The sequence below is a fragment of the Labrus bergylta genome, chromosome 16 (assembly GCF_963930695.1).
Source record: "Labrus bergylta chromosome 16, fLabBer1.1, whole genome shotgun sequence".
Lineage (NCBI taxonomy): Eukaryota > Metazoa > Chordata > Actinopteri > Labriformes > Labridae > Labrus > Labrus bergylta.
This window is the reverse complement of record NC_089210.1, coordinates 11,089,216-11,111,092: the sequence shown is the minus strand read 5'-3', so window position 1 is coordinate 11,111,092 and position 21,877 is coordinate 11,089,216. Positions and strand designations below refer to the sequence as shown.

Sequence of the window (21,877 nt, the reverse complement as noted above, 5' to 3'; positions counted from 1 at the left end):
CCGTCTGCTCTTTTCTTCAGGTTGTGCATGCACTGTAGTCTTTGAATAAACGTCAACTATTCAAGGCAATGCAAATGAAAATGCGGTAGCGAAAATAATGAATAAAATAAACTGAAGAAACCCTGGAAGCAAAGACACAATAACTGAAGTGGAATCTGGGAGGTCCCTGCCATCCTCTCTCGGGATATGTTACCGCTCTAATTCATAAAGTATTTTAGCTGTGCCGATCACAAGACTGTTTGGAGCTATATAAGATGTGCAGATTTTTTTTTTTTTTTTTAAATAAAAATATTAATAATAATATAATAATATTAATACATTGTTTTTTATAGCGCTTTTCTAGGAACCCAAAGACGCTATTACTATATTTTTAAATGTGTGATCGAAACCACTAAGTTCCTGTTCAGCCGGCCTGCCTGTACCGCATAAATTGATGCGTTTCGATACCGCTGCTGTCATTGGTCAGACGGCCGCTGACAAAAAGTGGGACGTTCCCGGAAAAAAAAATTGCAAACCGGAAGGGAAGGCCAGAGCCCAAGAAGAAGAAGAAGACAGCCGCAGCCGATGAGACCGAGCGAAACAAGGAAAAAAAAAAAAGTACTGTAAGTGCAAACAACTTGAAATGATCGAATATGCGGCGAAGAGAAACGCTTTAACACTACGCTGGACACAATTGTGTGCGAGATGTTAACCGTGTTTAGATACCCTCTGTCATATATATATTTTTTTTTTGCTTAAACGATCAGACAAGTCCGGTTTCTGCCGAAATGCCCATCAGACTGGAAGCTACGGGCTTTGAGCCTGTTAGACCACAAACAAATGTTGAGGTTGGGGTGGGGGGGGGGGGGAAACATCCTTGGCACGGACATTAATGTGAGGCATATGATGTGTGTTCATGCCAGCTGTAGACACAATAACAAGTCTGAGTCCCTCCGAGTTTGTCAAATGTCAAACAGCTGACGACGCGGGGCCCAGAGAAAAGGAAAGTTGTCTATTGACGTTTTTTCGTCCACTGGACTACAGCTGCTAACCTAGCTAACGCGTTCACAATCCCAAGTTTTCCTTTTTTAGAGCTCAGCATTAGTGTGTTTTTTGTTTTTTTAACGATTTATTTCTGAGCCTTGTCGTGCTAATTGCTAGATAAAGATAATTTTCAGAAGGTGACGTTTTGAAGCTCGGCGAACTGCAGGTCAAAAACAAGTCGTCGGTATCTTCTCTTAAACAGCTATTTTAATCGATGTATAGTTGACTGTGGCAATCAGAGGCGATGGGGAACTGGAGCCACAGGGACATGTTTATCGTGAGTGTGTTTAACCTTTAAAAGATACGATTTGTGTAAAAGTTACGATTATTATTTTTTTTTTACAACGTCATCAAGCGCCGAACCCCGTCTTCGTGATTCGTCAGCTAGCCACTTGTCACCCTGCTAAAGCTACACAACAACAACTATTAACTACCAGTGTCATGTCAGACTATTAGTAGCACACTTGTTTTTTTTAAAAAATGTGTATTTGTGCATGTTTTTTTTTCTCCCTGTGACTGCTCTAAACACAACTGGTGTCATGCGGGTAGGTAGGCTAGTTGGGCAATGGGCTGTGGTGATATTGTTGTTGCTAAGAAGTTTCCTTTCCTCGCCACCCCTGCAGTGACAGATTATGCATTACTGTCAAGCCCCTTACTTTTAAATTATACTTGGATGGCAAACCCGTTTTGTATGACAGTGGCTAATCTGTCTCACTGTAATGTGCTGAAACAGTGACATAGATGTTTAGCATACTGTTAACAGGTTTGCTTAGCAGCTTTCAGCTTTAAGCACCCTTCAGAGGTAGTTAAGTGGGTTCACTGTTTCTTCTTCTCAGGCCAGTAAAAATGTGTTTTGGCAGAGCCATTTTTTTTTTATTAAGAGTCATTAAGTCATTATGTTATTGTCTCAACTGATTACAATGTTATTATGTTTACAGACGACACAGCTGACAGCATTTCTGTTTTTAATTCAGCCGGTTTACTGTATGTGTGTGTCTTAACACTACACTGCAAAGATGCTTATATATATATAAAAAAAAAAAAATGCATGCTTCTTTCAGTGCTCCTTTTTTATGGCTTTGTAAGAGGGACATAGCTTGGACCTTTGTGACAGAGAAAGGATTTAAAGTCATTTGCTCGAGCTCCTATTTTTTATGGCGTGTGGTGGACCTTGTCCTTCTTGAAGTGGTGACACATCTTGACCAACCAGCCCTGATAGATGGATTGCACGTTTGTTTTCCATCAGTATAATATTTATACTTGCATTTATTGTTCTGTCTAATGCCGCAGGTGCTTTTCGGACTGACAACTAGGCCTAGTCGTGTGTTTTTTTTTTTTGATTTCTCAAATGCACTGTGTAGCGATCATTCGACTTTCCATCAACTACGTCTTCACTTACTTTTTTGAATGTCTGCAGGACGGATACGTTGTTTTGATTTGTTACCAAAAACGTCTGGCAAAACATTAATGGAACAAAGGTTTTTAGGTCAATTTAGGTCAATGAACTGTACAGGTTCACGAAGCACTTCGAACTCGTTTGAAAAATCTAATTTGCACTCAGCTTTTCATGCGTAAAGGAACATTTTTGAGGTCTGCTTTGTTTTTCACATACCAGGTTTAGACATAGGAAATTTGCACAAGACTTAGCCTATACTGTAAGAGCAATATCCTATAGTGAGCAGTTATGAAACTTGACACCTTAAGACCCACTGCTCTCTGTGTTGACATTTGTGTTGATACATGTTATGCAAGTTTTAACATTTTGCTTTTATTTTGACATAAAGGTGCAGGTTCTGGTTAAGTCTGTGGATAACTGTCTGTCTGTTTGGGCACTGGGTTTCTCTCAGAAGTCACGAGGAAAGGAAGTGCCTGTGATTTCCTCCTGGCTTTGGTAACTTCTTGTGGGGATGAGTGTTACGGCCCTGTTAACTTTTCCTGAGTTAAGTCATCAATTCCCTCTCACTGTTCCAAAAGCCATTCTTTATTAGAAACCTGAGGCATTAAATGGATCTGGAGCATTTCCTGTTTCATTTGAAAGCTTACAGACGGTTTTGCTTTTAAGTATCTCTAGTTTTGCCAATAATGTGCTGGTCTTGAGGACATGGTTTCTTTGCACATGAGTCAGGTTAGAGTTTGAAAACGTAGCCATGCAGCCCCTCATATCAGACAGCAGCAGTTCTTCAATGACCCCACCCTGCATCCACATAAAGGGAGTGGAACAAGTCCCTGCTTGTTTTCATAAAACGAACAAAAAAGGTTATAGGATTACTGATGTAACATAGTGTGTGAATGAGTTTACAGTTTTAGTCACTTTATGTTTGCACACCGTTCAGTGTTCTGCAACTTTTGTGTGATTTATATGTCTTTAAAAAATAACCTTAGTTTGAAGAACGCATCCTGCATTACTCTTTGCATTGTGGCTTGCAGTGAAAACAACACAACACCTGATAGTTTTTTCATTCAGTTGTAATCATGGTAAAGACGAGATCCTCTGAAAAGATGCTACTGTTTGCATCACCTTCCATGATTTTTTTTTTTTTATGCTGAGAAACAAACCAGGCTGAATATACTTCAGATATTTGGTGCTGCAACAGTCTCTGACTGACGCTCCTTTTACTGAAGGATTCCACACAAAATAATCATGACACTAAACAGGATACTGTAAGTCGTACTATAGTTCCCCTAGGACACCAAAAATGGGAATCTGGTTTATTATTTTGTTCATACTTGTTGCAAAAATATGAAAAAGCCAAAGTCCCAGCTCTCCCATGAACTCACACGCAATGATATAATGCTACTGATGAGGATGATAAGGACGATGTTGATAAATATATTCATGATGACAACATTTATGTTATCATCCGTTTTTTTTATTGTTTACATGATAATAAAAAGCAGCTAATGTCATAAGAAGTGTTCTAGTGCTCTTCGGCATGCTGTAGCTGAGCTTAAAGAATGTTATCTGTGACTTTTTTTCTCTGCAGGATTTTGATTTTGAAAAACACTACCATACATGTGTTTTCTGTATCTGTATAGGTATTTAATTGGAAACACAATCATAAAGGAATTAAGTGCGATTGCAATCCCTGCTCCTGCCGAGTGCTAGGATATCTTCCTAGCGGCAGAGGATGCAGGAGGCCGTGATGAATATTTCACTGGCTTTGCCTTTTCTCCTCCCACTTTCCCTGACCCATGTCCCACTGTATGGCTCTCCCTCTCTGACCCACTTCTCTGCAGAGGTCTTTAGAGCCCATTAGGGATACCATCGTCAAAGCATCCGTCCTAGGCTGCTTGAGCCGTGTCCAGGTCTGTCTCAGTAAAACAAAGAGGCTCTGATATGCAGGCTGGATAGTCACGTCGTCTACCTTTTTTGTCATAATCTGGCTCGCAGGGGCAATGATGTTGCTGATTCGGCCCTTAACAGTAACTTTATCCTCAATCAGTCCTCTGTCTGTCAAATTGATACATTGATTTGTAATTGTCATTTCAGTAGTTGCATTCTGTTGAATAACATTAGTGCAAAGTAAATCTTCTGCCCAGGACACTTATTCTGTAACACTCTTCTGTAGGCTATTCCTGTCTTTATACCTACTGCAATGAGTTCATCATGTGAAAGGCTGCTTCATAGAGTTTTTGTCCTTTTGTCAAACTAAAAACTCTGAGTCACAAATAGAAAGGAGTAGTGCTTCTTGTTATCTGTTTGGCACACAGTCTTTGCAAAACCTTTTGCATAAGACAATATGCGTGGGTGACCTTTCGTATTTTGTCTACAATCGAGTTCCTGCTAATTTCCCCCAAATGTGAAGTTCCTTGCACCTCGGTTTTTTTCAACTGAAACTTTCAAGTAAACCCACTTGGCTAGACTTTTGACATTTTTTTTTTTTTTTTGAATGATGTTTTCTGTGGAATAATTTTCACACACTCAGTCCATGGTTAGAAAAGTGAACAGGTAAGAGATCAGCGCTGCTGCTTGCAACTGAGTTGAGTTGTGAGAGAGCCCCTGTTTGATCCAGTGAACAGAGTGCCTTTATTCTGTCTCCAACGTTGAAGCCTCTGAAGGATTCCCTCTTCTTTTCGATAGTGAGTGCCCACCAGTTTAAGAGTCAAGAGAGGCCTGTAGTGAAAATTCAACAGAGTTATTAGCAAAACTAATGAGAGACTATTTTTGAGACGATGAACTGTGATGAAGCTGTACCTCTGGGTTAAAACAAGAAGGAAACTATTCAATTGTATACTGCTTGATCTGCTCTGTAATCTCAAATCAAACAAATGCTGCTCAGACAAGAGTCAACGTAAAGAACATAAGCAGCATATTTTCCTTCACTGTCAAAATGAAACATGTTCTGAATATTGTAAAGACAGAGCTGTGATCTCTTGTCACATGCTGAAGCTTAGGCTCGGCTCAGCATCGAGCTGAGAGAAAGCTGAACTCTGTAGACTATCAGCAGGGACTCCTTCAGTTTTCCACATTTTTGACATTTCCCTCCTCGCTCAGAAAAAAATCGAAAACCTCCTGCTTGTCTTACTCTGTTTCTGCTTCGAGTTGTCCCAGTGACAAAGAGGTGGGGCTATCCCAGATTTGAAAGCACTCAGCAGTAAAAATGTGTTCTGCAATCTTCACTTCCTGCTTCGAGCTGAGTTGTGTTTCCTGTCCTTTGACCAAGCAGAGGCAGGCTGACCTCATGTGTAGCAGCCGACTGAAGAAAGACCAGGCAAGGTTTCAGAAACGCAAACCAGGCAGGAGGAAAAAAAAAAGATCATTTGCCCTCACTTTTACTTGTTCTATAGTTTTCTGGAGCTTGAGTGGTTCAACTGATTTGAGTCTTAATATGAGCAGATTCATATTTTAAAGTTGAGACTGACTCAGTGTTCACATTTGATTCATGTACCGTTGCTCTTTCTCAACATAGTGTGCTCATGCTCAGTGGAGGTTGCGCAAGTATTTCATTTATTGATTTGCTGATGAATATATTTTCAGTTTTTGCGGTCTCTACATGGAGACAGCTAAAGATCTTAACACGTACACTAGTCCTGCTCGAAAACTGGAGACAAACATGTGTCCAAAGATAACTCCCAGGAACCATTGTGTCCTACTGAGTGTGTGTCAGGGCTTTTAGCATTCTAAATACTTCCACCTTAACTGTGTTTTCATATTTGACTATATGTGGTTATTTTGCATATTTCTTCGTCAATACAGAAACAGTGAGACTTTAATTGGACACTGGGTAGTTCACCATCATGTACATAATAAACACTGTCTGGGGAACCTGTGGGAGCCTGAATGGAGGACACTGGTGTTTTCCTGCAGCTCTTGTTTACGCTAAACATGGTTGAATATTAAACTCTTTATCTGGAGGCCAAGGTGTCTGTGTGAGCAGCTTAAACTTCAAATGATCTGATGACAGTCGTGGCTAAAACCAGTCTTTCCCAGCTGATAATTTATTGAACAGTAATATAGTTTTTGCAATGGATTCAAGACTCTTATTGGCAGCTAGGAAACATCTTTTTTTTTGTTTAAACATCATTAGGTTTAAATTGACTTCGGCAGTCAACAGGTGATATGGTGTTGTATTGAGAACAAAGCTTAATATGATGAATTTGTTGTGTTTTCCAGCTTCCACTGGCGAGGTCTCCTCTTCCTCTTACCTGCCTAATCTGGATCTACCCCAGTCTGGCTCAACCAGCCCTCGCCTGCCTCTGCACCCAGCTTGAGCTCAAAAGTCAACCAGACTTCCTCCCTCTTCTCCCGGCATCCTCCTCTTCTTCTTCTTCTCCTCCTTCTTCTTCTTCTTCTTCTTCTTCCTCCCAGTCTTGAACACTGCGCTATCATGGCAGGGCGAGGCGGACCAGCACGGACCAACGGCGCCGCAGCGAGCAACAAGATCTGCCAGTTTAAGCTTGTGCTGTTGGGGGAGTCGGCGGTGGGAAAGTCCAGCTTGGTGCTGCGCTTTGTCAAAGGCCAGTTCCACGAATACCAGGAGAGCACCATCGGAGGTGAGGAGTTGTCGTTATTGTGTTATCTTCTCTCTGACATGGAATGTTTTTTATGTGACGTCTGCTGAAACCTGCAGACTCAAAAACTAATCATGTGTGCCATTTTAAAGGCTACAATCAGTGCAAAGTGAACTGATAAAAGTATAATAGACATTTTGACACAGAAACAACTGAAGACATTTAGATCTACTACACAACCTCAACAGATTAAGTTCTGTTTTTAAAGACCTACCATTGTAACGGCTGCATCACACAGCACTACAGAGTCTATGTTTACCTTTTCTATAATACTCACTCTGACTCTTCCAGCGTGTCAGGGGACATAACATGAATGCTGAGGCAGAAAAACATGTTCTTGCCAGTATAGAGGAACGTTGTGCCTCTTGGTCTTAATCTTTTCGGTTGTCAGAGCGTGTGCAGCAGAACCAGTTGCTGAACCAGTTCTCTGCCGCTGATCACTTGACGCTACCATGAGCTAGCAAGCTCCTCACACATTGCAGACACCTACAGTATGTTCACCATGATGGTGCAGAAAATAATCACATACTGACAATGTTTTTGACAGTTAAAGGCAAGGAAAAAAAGAAATGAAAACGTCCGTTCTGAATGTCAGTAGCTTTGCAGCAGAGGAATGGAGTTACGTGACACAGGAAGGAATTGAGACAACAACTGGGATTTCCTCGACCTCCTGTAGTTCAGTGAAACTGCTCAAAGTGTATCGTTTGATTTTTAGGCAAGATGGTGATAATAATCTGTTTGTCCCTTTGACACAAATTTGAGTTTTTTTTTTCCCTCCCTTGAAGTGTAAGGAGCCTGAGGGCTACAGAAGGAAACTTTAAAGAAGGTGCAGGTCCCCAGTACAGCTGGAAAAACAACAGATGAACAGGTTTCCCCATGGAGCTTCTGTTTTCTCCGAGCGGCCTTGTTCAATCTTTCATTAACTTACACACATCTTGTGCACCTGCCTCCTACAGACTCAGTACTCGGGCTCGGCATCCAACTCGAATTGTCAACATGCAGGGCTTAACAGAGGATTGAAGATGGCGCTCAATGTGTAGCGCATAATATTTGTTGTTCCTTTTGCGTCTTCTATAGAGCGCCTCTGAGAGAAAACTTTGCCATTCATACCCTGAAACACGGTGATTGTGATGTCATGATGTCTAGGGTCATTAAGCGTTTGTTGACAGTATGAAGTATGGATGCACAGAGGAAATGATGGGGGGGGGGATACAATGAGAGGCGATGATGTGTAACAAAGGTCTCCAGCCACCATCACAGGTGTGTTGCAGCTGATTGAGGACCCGTCTGAGGTCACATAGGCCACATATGTCAACACACGACCGCACAGTAATGAAAGCTGTGGAATGAGGACATGTTGTAAGAGAGTGAAGAGAAGAGAAGCGCCTGTCGTCTGCGACCCTTCCTCTAAGCTGCTGATCCTGTCGAACAAAACGCTGAACTGCAACAGGGCAGAGTTTTTTTATTTTTTATTATTGTTTAATCGAAATACACATTTAACCCTTAATAATTGAATGATCATCAACGTGGTCGACACTCAACTTAATACAATCATGCATTATTTACCGTTCTAGAATTTCATCGTGATTATGTTATTTACAAAATGCCAAGAGACTCTGTAAGTCTGAGCGCAGAACGATGTGTGCAAGATGTTGCTTATGTGTCCAACACCCTCAGATGACACGTGTAGAGCGGTGTTAAACAGAGAGAAGCTGAGGAGGGATCCCGTTTCAAGACAGGAACTAAAAGTACATTAGTTCAGCCTTTTGAAATTGTTTGGAAACAATCTACTTTAATTCTCTGAAATCGTTCAGACATCAGCTAGAGTTCTATTTTTAGTGTCATTTCCGTTTTGCTTTCATGTTGAACCAACGTTTCCCCCTCTTGCGTCCCTCTGAGTAAAGTGGCCTAAGAATGTGTGGACAGGATGCTCAGTGCTTACGTTCGCCGAGGTCTCCAGACACGTCAGCGTGTTTTTAGATCCCACTGAACTTGTGGTCGGCTGCATGCCTGGTCAAAGATTACACAGCTTTAAAGTATGTGCTTTGTAAGTGAGCGGGGACCGTTTCCTCCGTCATGTGACAGCCGGCTGAGTCTGCAGTTGTTGCCTGCTAGTTAAACTGTGTGTACTTACTGTACACCTGAGACTGTTTTCCTTACACTCCAACTCTGAATCTCTCCTATGTGGTCACTTTGATGTAGTATGGTGTCTTTATTCAACTTATCATCCATCTTTTGTTATCTTTTTATCCAGTTCCAGGGATGAGTGTAACTTCCCACCGTGTTTCATCATCATCACATTTTGAAACTTGGATAACACGCGTGTCATTGTCTACAAATCTTCCCTCACTGTGATGGGTGTTCTTCTCTTTCCAGCCGCCTTCCTCACACAGACCGTATGTTTGGATGATACAACGGTCAAGTTTGAGATCTGGGACACCGCGGGACAGGAACGGTATCACAGCTTGGCACCCATGTACTACAGGGGAGCCCAGGCCGCCATCGTGGTCTACGACATCACTAACACAGTAAGTCACATGGACTGTGAAGCAAGAGTCAGGAGTCTCGTGCCGTTTGCTGATCCTTGTCTTCCAGCTCAGTTGATGATTGTTAAAACAGAAGAGACAGCCACAGACCTTTGCTCTTCAAGCTCTTAAAGTGATACGCAATGTGTAGAAAATGCATCAGGGATTTAAAATTTGACAGCACTTAGTTAATTGTGATTCTGCTTGTTGTTGTTTTTTTTTTTTTTTCCCCCCAAGGACACATTCACACGTGCTAAGAACTGGGTGAAAGAGCTCCAGCGACAAGCCAGCCCAAACATCGTGATTGCACTGGCAGGAAACAAAGCCGACCTGGCCAACAAGAGAGCTGTAGATTTTCAGGTAAAGAGGAACATTCACCGCCTGATGTTTCCGATGAAATTCCTCAATAAGTGGATGTATTACAGGCCTGATGTTGACCACTGCAAATTGTCGTATGTCGCTCTCTAGGAAGCACAAGCATATGCAGATGACAACAGTTTGCTCTTCATGGAGACTTCAGCCAAGACTGCTATGAATGTCAATGAGATTTTTATGGCTATAGGTGAGTGCTAACCATTTTACTGTCATGAAGAGCTTCAACTATGGAAGATATGTCTTCAACTCTCCTGGTTATCAGTTAATGTTGACACCTGTAGTAAGCGATTTGTTGATTTTTAACAGGGGGACGCTAATGACACAGAGTAATTGAGTTGAATAAATGTTACAGCTCTGATCAATCTGACAATATTGCTTTTGTTTGTACGACGGCTGTGTTGTAAAAATCCCAAATCAAACGTTTGTGACTATTATGTCAAATGGACAAAACTATCCAGAAGTAATGGGCAGAATGACTAATAACATACCGTTAAGTGATGGAGCTGTTATAAATGCATTGTACTTTATCCCCCAAAAACAGCCAAGAAGCTCCCTAAGAACGAGCCCCAGGGTGGAGCGGGCGCTGCCGGACGAGCTCGAGGAGGCGTGGACCTGCAGGAAGCTGCACCACAGGGCAGAAGTGGCCAGTGCTGTGGGGGCGGGAACTAATTAACTAACTAACACAACATTGAGTCAGCTGATCCAACCAACCTACAGCTTCGATCAACCAGACCAGATATTAGCCAGCTGTCATACAATGTCCCATCGGTCAAACCAAACCATGGTTCGGACCAACAAAACCCTTCAAGCACCAATAGACTGTTTGGCAAACAAGTCCACTGGCCAGTAACCTGCCAGAGCCCCACTGATGGTTCCAGCTGAAGAACCAACAAACAGACCAAGAAATCAATTCACAGAATCGTATTTTATCCCCAGGAGTCCCCGATCTATGACCTCTCTATTGATGATGGACACTTGACATCACCGTAGGGGGAAAACAAAAAAAGTCCCATTTACAGAAGAAGAAAAAGATCAGTCATTACAAATGGCACTTACTTAGAGCCATCTTCCTCATTTTTTTTTTTCTGTATTTGTGTAAAAGAAAAAAAACGTAACAGGAAGGAGTTAAAAGCGGCTGACTGGCCCTGTATTTTCTCTGCTACCCGCTGCATCCCCCATTGCTCCAAACATGTATAAATTATATCCACCATGGTCTCATTGACTCCATTAAAACTTCGGTCCAGGTGCATGCAGCAGTCCTTTACTTTACTGTCTTGTTCCTGGTCAGCTTCCTGGAAGAAATGAAGAGAGAAGGCTCTGAACAGCAGGACGGGGACTGGCGGAAATATTTTTCTCATTAGAGCTCTGTAGATTGAATTATTACTTGGTTATTGTTATCACTATTATTACTTCAACTTCTTTTGAAACAGGCTGTTCAATATGATTTTTAAAGCCTCGACTTTAAGGTTTTACAATCATCTATGTTATCAAACCATATACAGTAAATAGTACTTTATTAACATTGTCACTCATAAGTAATTTTAGCATCACTGTAATGTTTTTGAATCATCAGTGTACAATGACAAAATACAAGATTTGTTTTCTTGACCAAAATCACGACTGTGTATTTACAACATTGCTGTATTTGTATCAGACTTTTCAAGTTTATAATCAATCAGTAGTTACTGTCTAAACAATATCTTCCCAATCTCTACATGATGTTTTGTTAACCTTAATGTGATGGGTTTTTTTTATGTCTTAATTTTTTTTTCTGAAGATTTATGGTATTAAATGCACTGGTTCTGTCTCATCTTTGTGAATTGAAATGTTATCGTCGGCTTCATTTTTTTTTTTTTTTTTTTTCTTCTCTCTGTTTTTACTTTTCATATCAGGGAGGGATTCCTTTCAACAGTGTTGTCATCTTGTTGTGGCATCAACAACTGGCACAACAGTACCTGCACAGCAGTCACTGCTGCTAGGTGGGTGTTAATGGGGAGGGGGGGCAGGGTCATGGGTATAGAAGGAAAAAAAAAAGGTGTAATTTTACCAATAAACAAGGGGAAGGTATATTTTCTGTATGTCTGTTTAATCTTTTCCTCCCATGCTGTAGCTAATGAATCACTGAGGCCTACGTCAATTTTACTTTAATTGCTTACTCAGCCATCTAGTCATCACTGACTTCAGAAAATACTGAATATAAACATGCTGCAACTCTCTTTAAAGCCACAGGCTTACACTTCAAAGGAAATAATGAAGCTTAGATTAACTGAGTTGATCTTCTGCCCTCCTGTGGCCACACGACTGAACTGCAAGTTATTGAATTCGTCAATCTCCGTCAATGCAAAAACATTTTCCGGTTTATTTTCAAATTAAATTGAAAATTTGAATTCATCTGAAAACGAACTAACATCAGTAATGCAGGTAAAAACAGGTCTTTATGTATTTAGACTAATAACGATAACCAACAAATGTAGTTGTAATTAACATTTTGCTATATTTATAAATGTTGACTGTTCAGTGGTGTAATCTAAAGATAATTAATAGATTATTTAACATTATAACTTACTGTTAGATTCTCCTCAGTTAGACGGAAATACTGTCCCGTTGTAACAATGAGCTCATGAAAACATTTGTTAATCAACTCGAGCAGTTCGATACAAAATAACTGTGACGTGCGGTAAACAGTCCGTAGATAAGAAGGGAATTCTTGATAAGTAATAACGACCTTAATTCACTTAACAATTAATATTTCGTGATAACTTCTTAATTTTGAGGTATTTAAGTGAGCAATAATTATTTACTTTCATACGTCTGCGTCATTGAAGTGATATTGTGTCAACATTTTTCGCATTGAGGATGAATCCTTTATTCTCTGTCTTTGCACCCTTTATGTAAAATCTCAACAACTCTGCTAATGAAAAATCTAAAACCAAAAATAATTTGTTCTTTTTTTTTATTTTTATTTTTATTTTTACACAAAGCCGTTGTGCTCCCAAATCCAATTGTGTCGACAGCACTTGAACGCAGCACATGAGCTCACAGGTAGCGGAGGAAGAGTCTTAGCAGCGTGGATATGTCGGACCCGGCGGCGCAGGCCTTGCAACCCCGGCTTCTTCAAGCCCAGTCTACTGGGTCAGCTGGGTCCAGTACCGCCGCGACAGGCTCCGGGACAGCAAGTAGTGACCCGGCGAGACCGGGACTGAGCCAGCAACAGCGTGCAAGCCAGAAGAAAGCCCAAGTGCGAGCGTTCCCACGGGCGAAAAAGCTTGAGAAACTTGGCGTATTCTCCGCCTGCAAGGTAGCCAGCTAAGCTAGCCAAAGTTCATCACAACAAAGCACTCCTCGGTTCTATTAGTAATTGTCTATAGGTGGCCGCAAATGACAGCGTAGCCATGGAGCCATTAGCATAATAATAAAAAACAGATAGTACAATATCCTAGCTTAATCGTTAACTTTTGCAGCTAGCTAGCTATCAATACAGTCTCCTCGACACTTGTTATGCTTAGCCTTTCGGAGATGCCTGCATTACCATCCATCACAAATGAACAGTTTACCCGTTAACTGAGTCACAAAGCCGCTGAGTGTATGTCTAAGTCGATTTTTACTGGTGTAAACATGTTTTATTTGCTACCAGGCAAGTGACACCTGCAAGTGCAATGGATGGAAAAACCCAAATCCACCATCAGCCACACGGATGGACCTGCAACAGCAGGCAGCCAGCCTGAGCGAGCCGTGCCGCAGCTGTGGACATGCTCTGGGTACAAACTAACCCACACTCCATGTGTACAGCCCACTGGTTCTACTCATAGCTTTTATTGCAAGGGATGCTCCCATTTCACCATGTCTGTTCACGTCTGTATGTTTGCACCTTGACTGTGTGTGACTTATTGATGCCTTGTTTGCAGCTAACCATGTGTCCCACCTGGAGAACGTGTCTGAGGATGAGATTAACAGGCTGCTGGGGATGGTGGTGGATGTAGAGAACCTCTTCATGTCTGTGCACAAGGAGGAGGACACTGACACCAAACAGGTCTACTTCTACCTTTTTAAGGTGAGCAAAAATGGTGTAACAGGGGGAAACGTTCGACCAAAAGGTTCGAGTCCATGTAGGCACGCTTAACATGTATCATCGTTCAACAATTAACACTTGTTCTTTTTTTGTTTTCTTTTAACCCCATTCTTTCAGCTGCTGAGGAAATGCATTCTGCAGATGAGCCAGCCAGTTGTCGAGGGATCCCTTGGAAGTCCACCGTTTGAAAAGCCCAACATCGAGCAGGTAAACATGGGCATGCCTCTCGTTTGCGTCTCGTGCTCTCCGCCCCCCTTTCTGCGCTGTACAGTTTTGTATTGACGATAGATTTCTCTCCATCTCTTCACCCTCCTTTTTCTGAAGGGGGTTTTGAATTTTGTTCAGTATAAGTTTAGCCACCTGGCACCAAAGGAAAGGCAGACCATGTTTGAGCTGTCAAAGATGTTCCTCTTGTGCCTAAATTACTGGAAGCTCGAGACGCCGACGCAGTTTCGCCAGCGCACCCAGAAAGACGATGGAACAGCATACAAGGTGGACTACACCAGGTGAGCGTGGATATGCTGTCAGAGAAAAGCGTGCGTTATGTTTTAGTTTTCTGTGTTGAACGCAAACACCAGTCTTTACGTTGTGAATGTTTTTCCGTGTGACTTCCAGGTGGCTTTGCTACTGCCACGTCCCTCAGAGCAACGACAGCCTCCCGCGCTATGAGACCACTCAGGTGTTTGGCCGCAGTTTGCTGAAGTCCATCTTCACGGTGACCAGACGGCAGCTGCTGGAGAAGTTCAGGGTGGAGAAGGACAAGCTGCTACCAGAGAAACGAACCCTCATCCTCACACACTTTCCCAAGTAAGGTCTCACTCTCTGTTCATACCGCTCTACAGTTTCTCCAATTTCTTTGGAGTTTGCAGGAACAAATATAAACAAGTATCAGCGTCTCCACTGATTTTGCCGCCTGCATACTTTCTTTGGATGATTCTCTTGATTTATATACTGGTATTTATTCATCACTGAAGCTCCCATGTTGTAATCCGTTTACTATCACTTAGTTTTGCTTCTCATCCCTCTGTCAGTTTTTTGCCTTTATTATAATATTTGACACTGAATGTCTTCAGGTTTTTGTCTATGCTTGAAGAGGAAATCTATGGGGAGAATTCACCCATCTGGGAGGCCGACTTCACCATGCCGGCTTCCGATGGCACACAGCTGGGGCATCAGACAGGTGAAGCTAGCGTCTGGCCTGATAGGCATTTAGATGATTTCAGTTTCAACCAAACATGCATAGAAAATATATGAAGATAGATAGATAGGTAAATATTATGATTATGTTTAGAGTAAGGCAGAAGTAGAGATGTGTCTTATGCTTTACATAAATACAATGTAATTAACAGTCAAATGACGTGCACTATAGATAAAGGAAACATGAAACAACATGAATGTCTTTGACAGTGACAGTTGATTTGTATGGTTTGTATTAAATGGTTGTACCTTGATGTCTCTTGTGGCAGTGATCAGTCCGGCTGCAGTGTCCGGCTCCCCCGCACTGCCAAAGGGTCTGAGCAGTATTTCCTCTCTGGGCAGCATGGATGCTGCAGGTGCAGAGCCAATCACAGGTCTGTACGCCCCACTCTGCTTCTTGGAGTCACACATCTCTACCAGACTTTAAGTACCCCCAGTAGCTTTGTGGAGTTTTTTTTTTCTCCAATTGAAACTGTAGTAAATCAGTGAAACATGGCTGTGACGACAGACGCTTTAAATGTAATGTAGAAGAATATTTGTTGAAACATTTTCTGCATTTCCCAGCTCATGACAGTAACCCAAAGCCTTCCAAACAACATCCATGCAGATTGGCTGCATGCAGCTCTTATTTTAGTTTCTCATGTTTGTCTGTTCAGGAGAGAAACGCAAACTTCCCGACGCACTCACCCTGGAGGACGCCAAGCGGATCCGTGTCATGGGAGACATTCCAATGGAGCTTGTCAATGAAGTCATGATGACAATCACTGACCCTGCTGCTATGCTCGGACCAGAGGTAAGTGGTTTACTCTCAAGTGACTTATAAAAGCGGATTGGTTCAGACCGTAGTACTCACAGTAATGTGTTTACGTTGTTAGACTAATCTTCTGACGCCTAACGCTGCCCGTGATGAGACTGCCAGACTGGAGGAGAGGCGGGGCATCATAGAGTTCCACGTGATTGGAAACTCGCTTTCCCAGAAGTCCAACAAAAAGATCCTGATGTGGCTGGTCGGCCTGCAAAATGTCTTCTCTCATCAGTTACCTCGCATGCCCAAAGAGTACATCACCCGGCTGGTGTTTGACCCGTAAGTACGAGACCTCTCACCACACGATACGTGTGTCCAGGTGCTGGCATGTGTTCTGATTTCTCCACCTATTCACAGAAAGCACAAGACCCTCGCCCTCATCAAAGATGGCCGCGTCATCGGTGGCATTTGTTTCAGGATGTTTCCCACTCAGGGCTTCACGGAGATCGTCTTCTGTGCCGTCACATCCAATGAGCAAGTTAAGGTAAACATTTCCTCTGTTTGCTGTGGCGCCAATCCAAGGAAACAAACAAGGTGCTTTTCAACATTGTTATAGTAGTTGGAAGTTCTTTTGCACAGCTGGTGGCCAAGATGGGTTTTTTTTCTTTACAAAAATGTTACAAAACATTTTAAAGCTACATGTAGCAACGTCAGTACAAATGGAGAGCATATGAGTCTTAATGTTTGGTCAAAGGCGGCATGTCAGAGAAATTTGATCAGCTACAGCAGCTTCAGCTGTCCATTAATCAGACCTTTTTTTTTAATACCACTGTCCTGAATGGCCATGTAACAACTGTCTTTTTACAGAAATATTTTTGCATGTTTGCGCACTGGAAAAATACAATTAAACGTGACCAGCATGTAGAGCTGGAGGGTATAAAGTGTTCAGGGAAAGTAGCGTCCACCGTTTGAAAACACTGTACAACTGCAGCATGGGCTTTTTAATTTTCCATCCCTTGGAAACGATGCATGTTTACATCTCCTGACAACCAAACTAAAACAGAGATATTAAGATAAACTTTAAGTTTTGGACACTTGCAACCCTTTTAGAGCACACGGGACACTATTTCAATCCCTTAAAGGGGAAATAGTCCTTCTTAGATCGGTGTTACGGTTTAAAGAGTAACCGTGTTAACTGGTGACTTTGAGCTGAATGCAGCTGTGCTTGATGTATGGAAACTGTCCTAACAGGTGACTCTTTGTTTTGCTTTTCATTAAAGATATTGCTATTAAGTATTTTTAATATTATAATGATAAAAAAAAAACCTGAACAAAGGGTGATTTGTTGGGACACTTTCAGTCCAATTTGTCTGAAAGTTCGTCAGTAAACATGCTCACTCTTTAAACCATAACACCAGAATGTTACTAAAGTCATTTTTGCTTAAATAAGTGGAGAATACTTCCCCTTTCACTGCTGTAGGATGAAAGTCTACAAAGGTAAAAACAGCTTTCTAAGATCCAAGCAGCGGTGAGTGCTAATTAGCGCACATTAGCTTGTTACCTATTCGTATCAGGATCCCCTGACCTGCCCCAGAACACTTTCAGACAGTGTTCTGGGGCAGTCATTTTTGTTAAAGGCAGTTATATTTGGATGAAGTTAACACATTATTTGACACCAGGATTTGGAGAAGATTGTTCTTTTGTTTCCCTCACAGGTACAGCGGTGCGTCCAACAGCAGTAGTCCACAATCTCCTCCTCTCTTTGTGTTTTCTTTAAATGATTACATTCTGTAGAAGTAGAAACCTGGTTTGTCTCCTCGTCGATTAGTGCATCACATGCATCCACGACGACTGTCATTCATTTGAAAAAATGTAAAGTAAAACTGACAGAAACGCACGTAGTAACACATGGATGACATCTCTGTAGTGTTCAGCGGTAGGAAGCCTTTCTAGCCTACCAGGTGGCGGCTTTCTAAAGTGTGTGACGTCACATTAAAGCTATGAATAGCAAACTCTGCAAAATCTCCTCAGTGCTTTTTCCAGATCACTCTTCTTTTTATCCACCTTGAAATCATCTGACCCTTTGATCATTAAAAAACACATCATATGGAAATATTCAAATGGTATCTTTTTATTTTTACTGCTGTTTTGACAATGTCCTGCCTTTGTTTTGTTTTTTTAACATTAGGGCTATGGCACCCACCTGATGAACCACCTGAAGGAGTATCACATCAAACACAACATCCTCTATTTCCTCACGTACGCTGACGAGTACGCCATCGGCTACTTCAAGAAGCAGGTACCTCAGCCGTTGACCGCACATTAGTTCTGCCCCAGTTCTCCCCCTTCCGTCTCGCCCTCTCAGTAGTTCGTTCTCTCCTCGCAGGGCTTTTCTAAAGACATCAAAGTGCCGAAGAGTCGATACCTAGGATACATCAAAGACTACGAGGGAGCGACTCTCATGGAGTGCGAGCTGAACCCCAGAATCCCTTACACCGAGCTCTCTCATATCATCAAGAGACAGAAGGAGGTATGTGAGGCTCAGGCGTCATCGCATTAAAGTCTAAACGGACTCTGCTGTGAATCTGTGTGTGTTATTTATGAATCCTGTTGTTACAACAGATCATTAAGAAGCTGATCGAGAGGAAGCAGAGCCAGATCAGGAAGGTTTACCCAGGTCTCACCTGCTTCAAAGAGGGGGTGCGACAGATCCCAGTGGAGAGCATCCCAGGCATAAGTCAGTGTTCGATTTGTGTACAATGAGGGGGGAAAAAAAGATACAAGTTGAATTCATCACATTACTCATGTTTTTTTTCTTCCAGGAGAGACAGGCTGGAAACCCAGTAACAAGGACAAAGGGTAAACCTTCAGCATGTTTGTTAATGCTTGTGTGCTGCTGAGGTGTATGTAGTTAATATTTCACTTCCTATCTTCCACATATTTTGTAGGAAAGAGGTGAAGGATCCTGATGTGTTGTACAACATGTTGAAGAACCTGCTGGCCCAGATAAAGGTAAAGGGCACCTGTTCAAACACACACACACACACCCACACATACCGCAGGAGTAAAAATAAAACACTCACCGGGACTTTTTAATCACCAGACTCATCCTGACGCGTGGCCCTTCATGGAACCAGTGAAAAAATCAGAGGCTCCAGATTACTACGAGATCATCCGCTTTCCCATCGGTGGGCAAGCATCTGTTTGATTAAACTGCAGCTTCCCCTCTTCCTCACTTAAGTTATAACAGATCTAAATCTCCTCTCCTGTCCCCCCCACAGACCTGAAGACCATGACAGAGCGACTGAAGAACAGATACTATGTGACCAAGAAGCTTTTCATTGCCGACCTGCAGCGGATCATCAGCAACTGTCGCGAGTACAACCCGCCAGACAGCGAGTACTGCAAGTGTGCCAACACCTTGGAGAAGTTCTTCTACTTCAAATTAAAAGATGGAGGCTTGATTGAGAAATAGACTTTTCTACAGAATTATTTAACAGACGAAAGCATGACTTTGACAGACGCGGCAAAGACACTGAGACGGAGCAGATCATGAGGAAGACATTGCCACATCTGAGATAATAAAAGGGTATGCACTCCAGTGACACATTGTACAGAGGAATTGTTGGACTTGAACAAATATAACATAAGAGTGTTTGGAATTATCAGAGCCAGTTAAGTTACAAAGTGTCTAAATGGCATTACCTTTCTCAAGGTTATCTTCAATCTTTATTTTCCGGTTCTCACAGCGAGTTCATAATCTCCATATACATGTTAGAGGTTCATGAAGTGTACCAAAGTTATAGGTCCAAGTCATAACAATGCCACACTTCCCACGGTTATTGAAAGTGACCTGTTTTTTTTTTTTGTGTGTGTGTGTGTGTGTCACATTTATTGTCGTTTGTTCATTCCAAGTTACTTTACGACTTGTCACTCAAACAGATGTTTATGTAGTGTAGAGTTGTCATAGAAACTGGACCTCGGGACCTAAAGCCACGTTGCCTTCTGTTACTGACAAACACTTGAACATATCCCAGCCATCTTCAAGGGTTTTATGGAAGACAAGATACTCAAAAATGTTCGGTATTTTTGAAAAGATTCCATTAGTTTTTAAGTTCAAAAGAAAGTAAAACAAATGTGAATGAGGTGAAAATACTGACTATTCTCACCTCATGAGACATTTTTTTATTTCATTTACCTTTAAATATACTTTATTCTCTTGTACTTTTTGGTCTGAAAAAAAGAAGGAATTCATGATTTAGGCTTCAGGACAATTATTTCCAACATTCTTCTTTGTTTAGTAATTATCCAAAGTGAAGCATCACAGATGATCTGATGACAGCTCCACAACTGGACTAGTTTGAGACACTGCTTGTGATGGACTGGGCATTTAATTTTTTTTTTTAAGCACTTTTGTGCTAAACAAAATAATTTCCCCGATCGTTGCCTTCAAGAAAACAGTGTTGTTTTGAGCTGAGGACAACAGAACATATACTTTCTTCATACATGAAACATACTGCTCATACACCTGGTTTTATTCCAAACCATTTACAATGAGGTCACACAGTAGTGTAGCTGTTACTGTGTTGCAGGTCATACTGTATTTGTTAGCATAGATGTGTTCTGTAGTACGGTCACTTCCACAGCTGCATATTTGTCACCGGTCATTTGGATAGTTTGTGTTGATGAGACCAGCATCTGTAGAAGTGTGATCACTCTGGTTTATTGAAACTACCCCCACACAGTAAGTGGACATTAATGCATGGCAAGCCGTTTACAGATCTAAACAACTTTCAACATTTAGCTGCTGTGTTTCTCAGAGTGTTACAAACATTGTAATGAAAGCATCTTTGTTCAGCAGTGTGTGTCAAAAGGAGTGCGTCCTGAGACACATCCACTTCTAATATGGGAAGAAGCGGTCCCATGCTGGTTGAGCCTGCTTGTTGAATGTTCCATTGACTTTTTGTACGTTTGGTAGTGTGTGTGTGTGTGAGTGTGTTTATTTTGTACTTGAATCATGACTAGCTTTGAATCAATGAAGTGATGTCAATGTTGCATTATTCAGGGTTGTCAATAGCATACTTGTCCCTCAATCTATCTATGCTGCATTTCAGATTTTCTAAAAAACAAAAAAAAAAAGGTAAGTGTGAGTGAACTTTCACCCTGTTGGAGGGCGGCTACTGTCTCTAGTTATGAATGCCATTTACTGTAACTGTAATACTATTCATGACAATAAAGGTTTTTTTTTTATGAACAGTTGTGAGGATACATCAGTTATTATTCCTGAGAGGTGTGAACTGGAGTCACTGACTTGGAAACTGCTCAGTCATCAATAAAGAGTTGGGGATTTCCGACTCAAGAAAAAAAGAAAGAAACTTGCTTGACGACTTGTCACATGAATATTTTCACAACAGAACTTGAAACCGGGAAGTTATCACACACTAACCAGCAAATAAGTTAAAGTTTCAGCCCTACTTTTTGGCCTTTATTGGTTGTTAAATGTGGTCAGTTGAAGAAAAATAACTATTTCTTACGTGAGTGATAACAGGCACCGAAGTTTTTTATTTTTTCATGCCATAGTGTGTTTGCATAAACTGTTCATTATTGATAGAGTTTTCAAAAGAACACCAGTTTAAAGTAAAGCCCACCTAATTAAGATTTTGGATTCATTAGATGCCATATTGATGTATGACATTTTAAAGCATGACTAAATGTTACAGAGAAAGTAGAACTGGTTGACAGCTACAATTAGTGTTTGTCTAGAGATTCACTTTCATATTTCTGTAAAATGTAGAGGGATGCACGTTTGTTTGATTACCAAAAACCACTTGGACTCTTCTTTAGTGTAGCAGCAGTCCCTGTGTTTCGCTTCTGTGACGTAATCAAACAAGCAACAGACGGGGCCTGCTTAGGGTACACTGTACAGTCTGC

The 21,877-nt window shown here is 41.6% G+C and overlaps 2 protein-coding genes across 3 annotated transcripts; both read left to right on the top strand.

Moving 5' to 3' along the window:
- Positions 1 to 464: 464 nt before the first annotated feature.
- rab5c (RAB5C, member RAS oncogene family) lies at positions 465 to 11,745 on the top strand. Of its 2 annotated transcripts, none has more exons than XM_020632634.3 (6): positions 465 to 602; positions 6,638 to 7,017; positions 9,412 to 9,563; positions 9,798 to 9,920; positions 10,029 to 10,122; positions 10,477 to 11,745. In XM_020632634.3, exons 2-6 carry the CDS (start codon positions 6,852 to 6,854, stop codon positions 10,602 to 10,604), a joined length of 663 nt encoding a protein of 220 aa, XP_020488290.1. In that variant the 5' UTR covers positions 465 to 602; positions 6,638 to 6,851; the 3' UTR covers positions 10,605 to 11,745. The 2 variants fall into 2 exon arrangements, with proteins under 2 accessions (XP_020488290.1, XP_065821041.1); XM_065964969.1 differs by lacking the exon at positions 465 to 602 and adding an exon at positions 1,282 to 1,300.
- A 1,195-nt stretch (positions 11,746 to 12,940) lies between these two features.
- Positions 12,941 to 21,200, top strand: kat2a (K(lysine) acetyltransferase 2A). Its single transcript, XM_020632598.3, has 18 exons — positions 12,941 to 13,233; positions 13,570 to 13,693; positions 13,841 to 13,986; positions 14,122 to 14,211; positions 14,329 to 14,510; positions 14,620 to 14,811; positions 15,078 to 15,184; positions 15,471 to 15,575; positions 15,858 to 15,994; positions 16,077 to 16,285; positions 16,364 to 16,490; positions 18,135 to 18,245; positions 18,333 to 18,476; positions 18,569 to 18,683; positions 18,769 to 18,805; positions 18,895 to 18,958; positions 19,050 to 19,134; positions 19,228 to 21,200. The coding sequence occupies exons 1-18, from the start codon at positions 13,009 to 13,011 to the stop codon at positions 19,419 to 19,421; spliced, it is 2,394 nt and encodes a 797-aa protein (XP_020488254.1). The 5' UTR covers positions 12,941 to 13,008; the 3' UTR covers positions 19,422 to 21,200.
- The last annotated feature ends 677 nt before the right edge of the window (positions 21,201 to 21,877 follow it).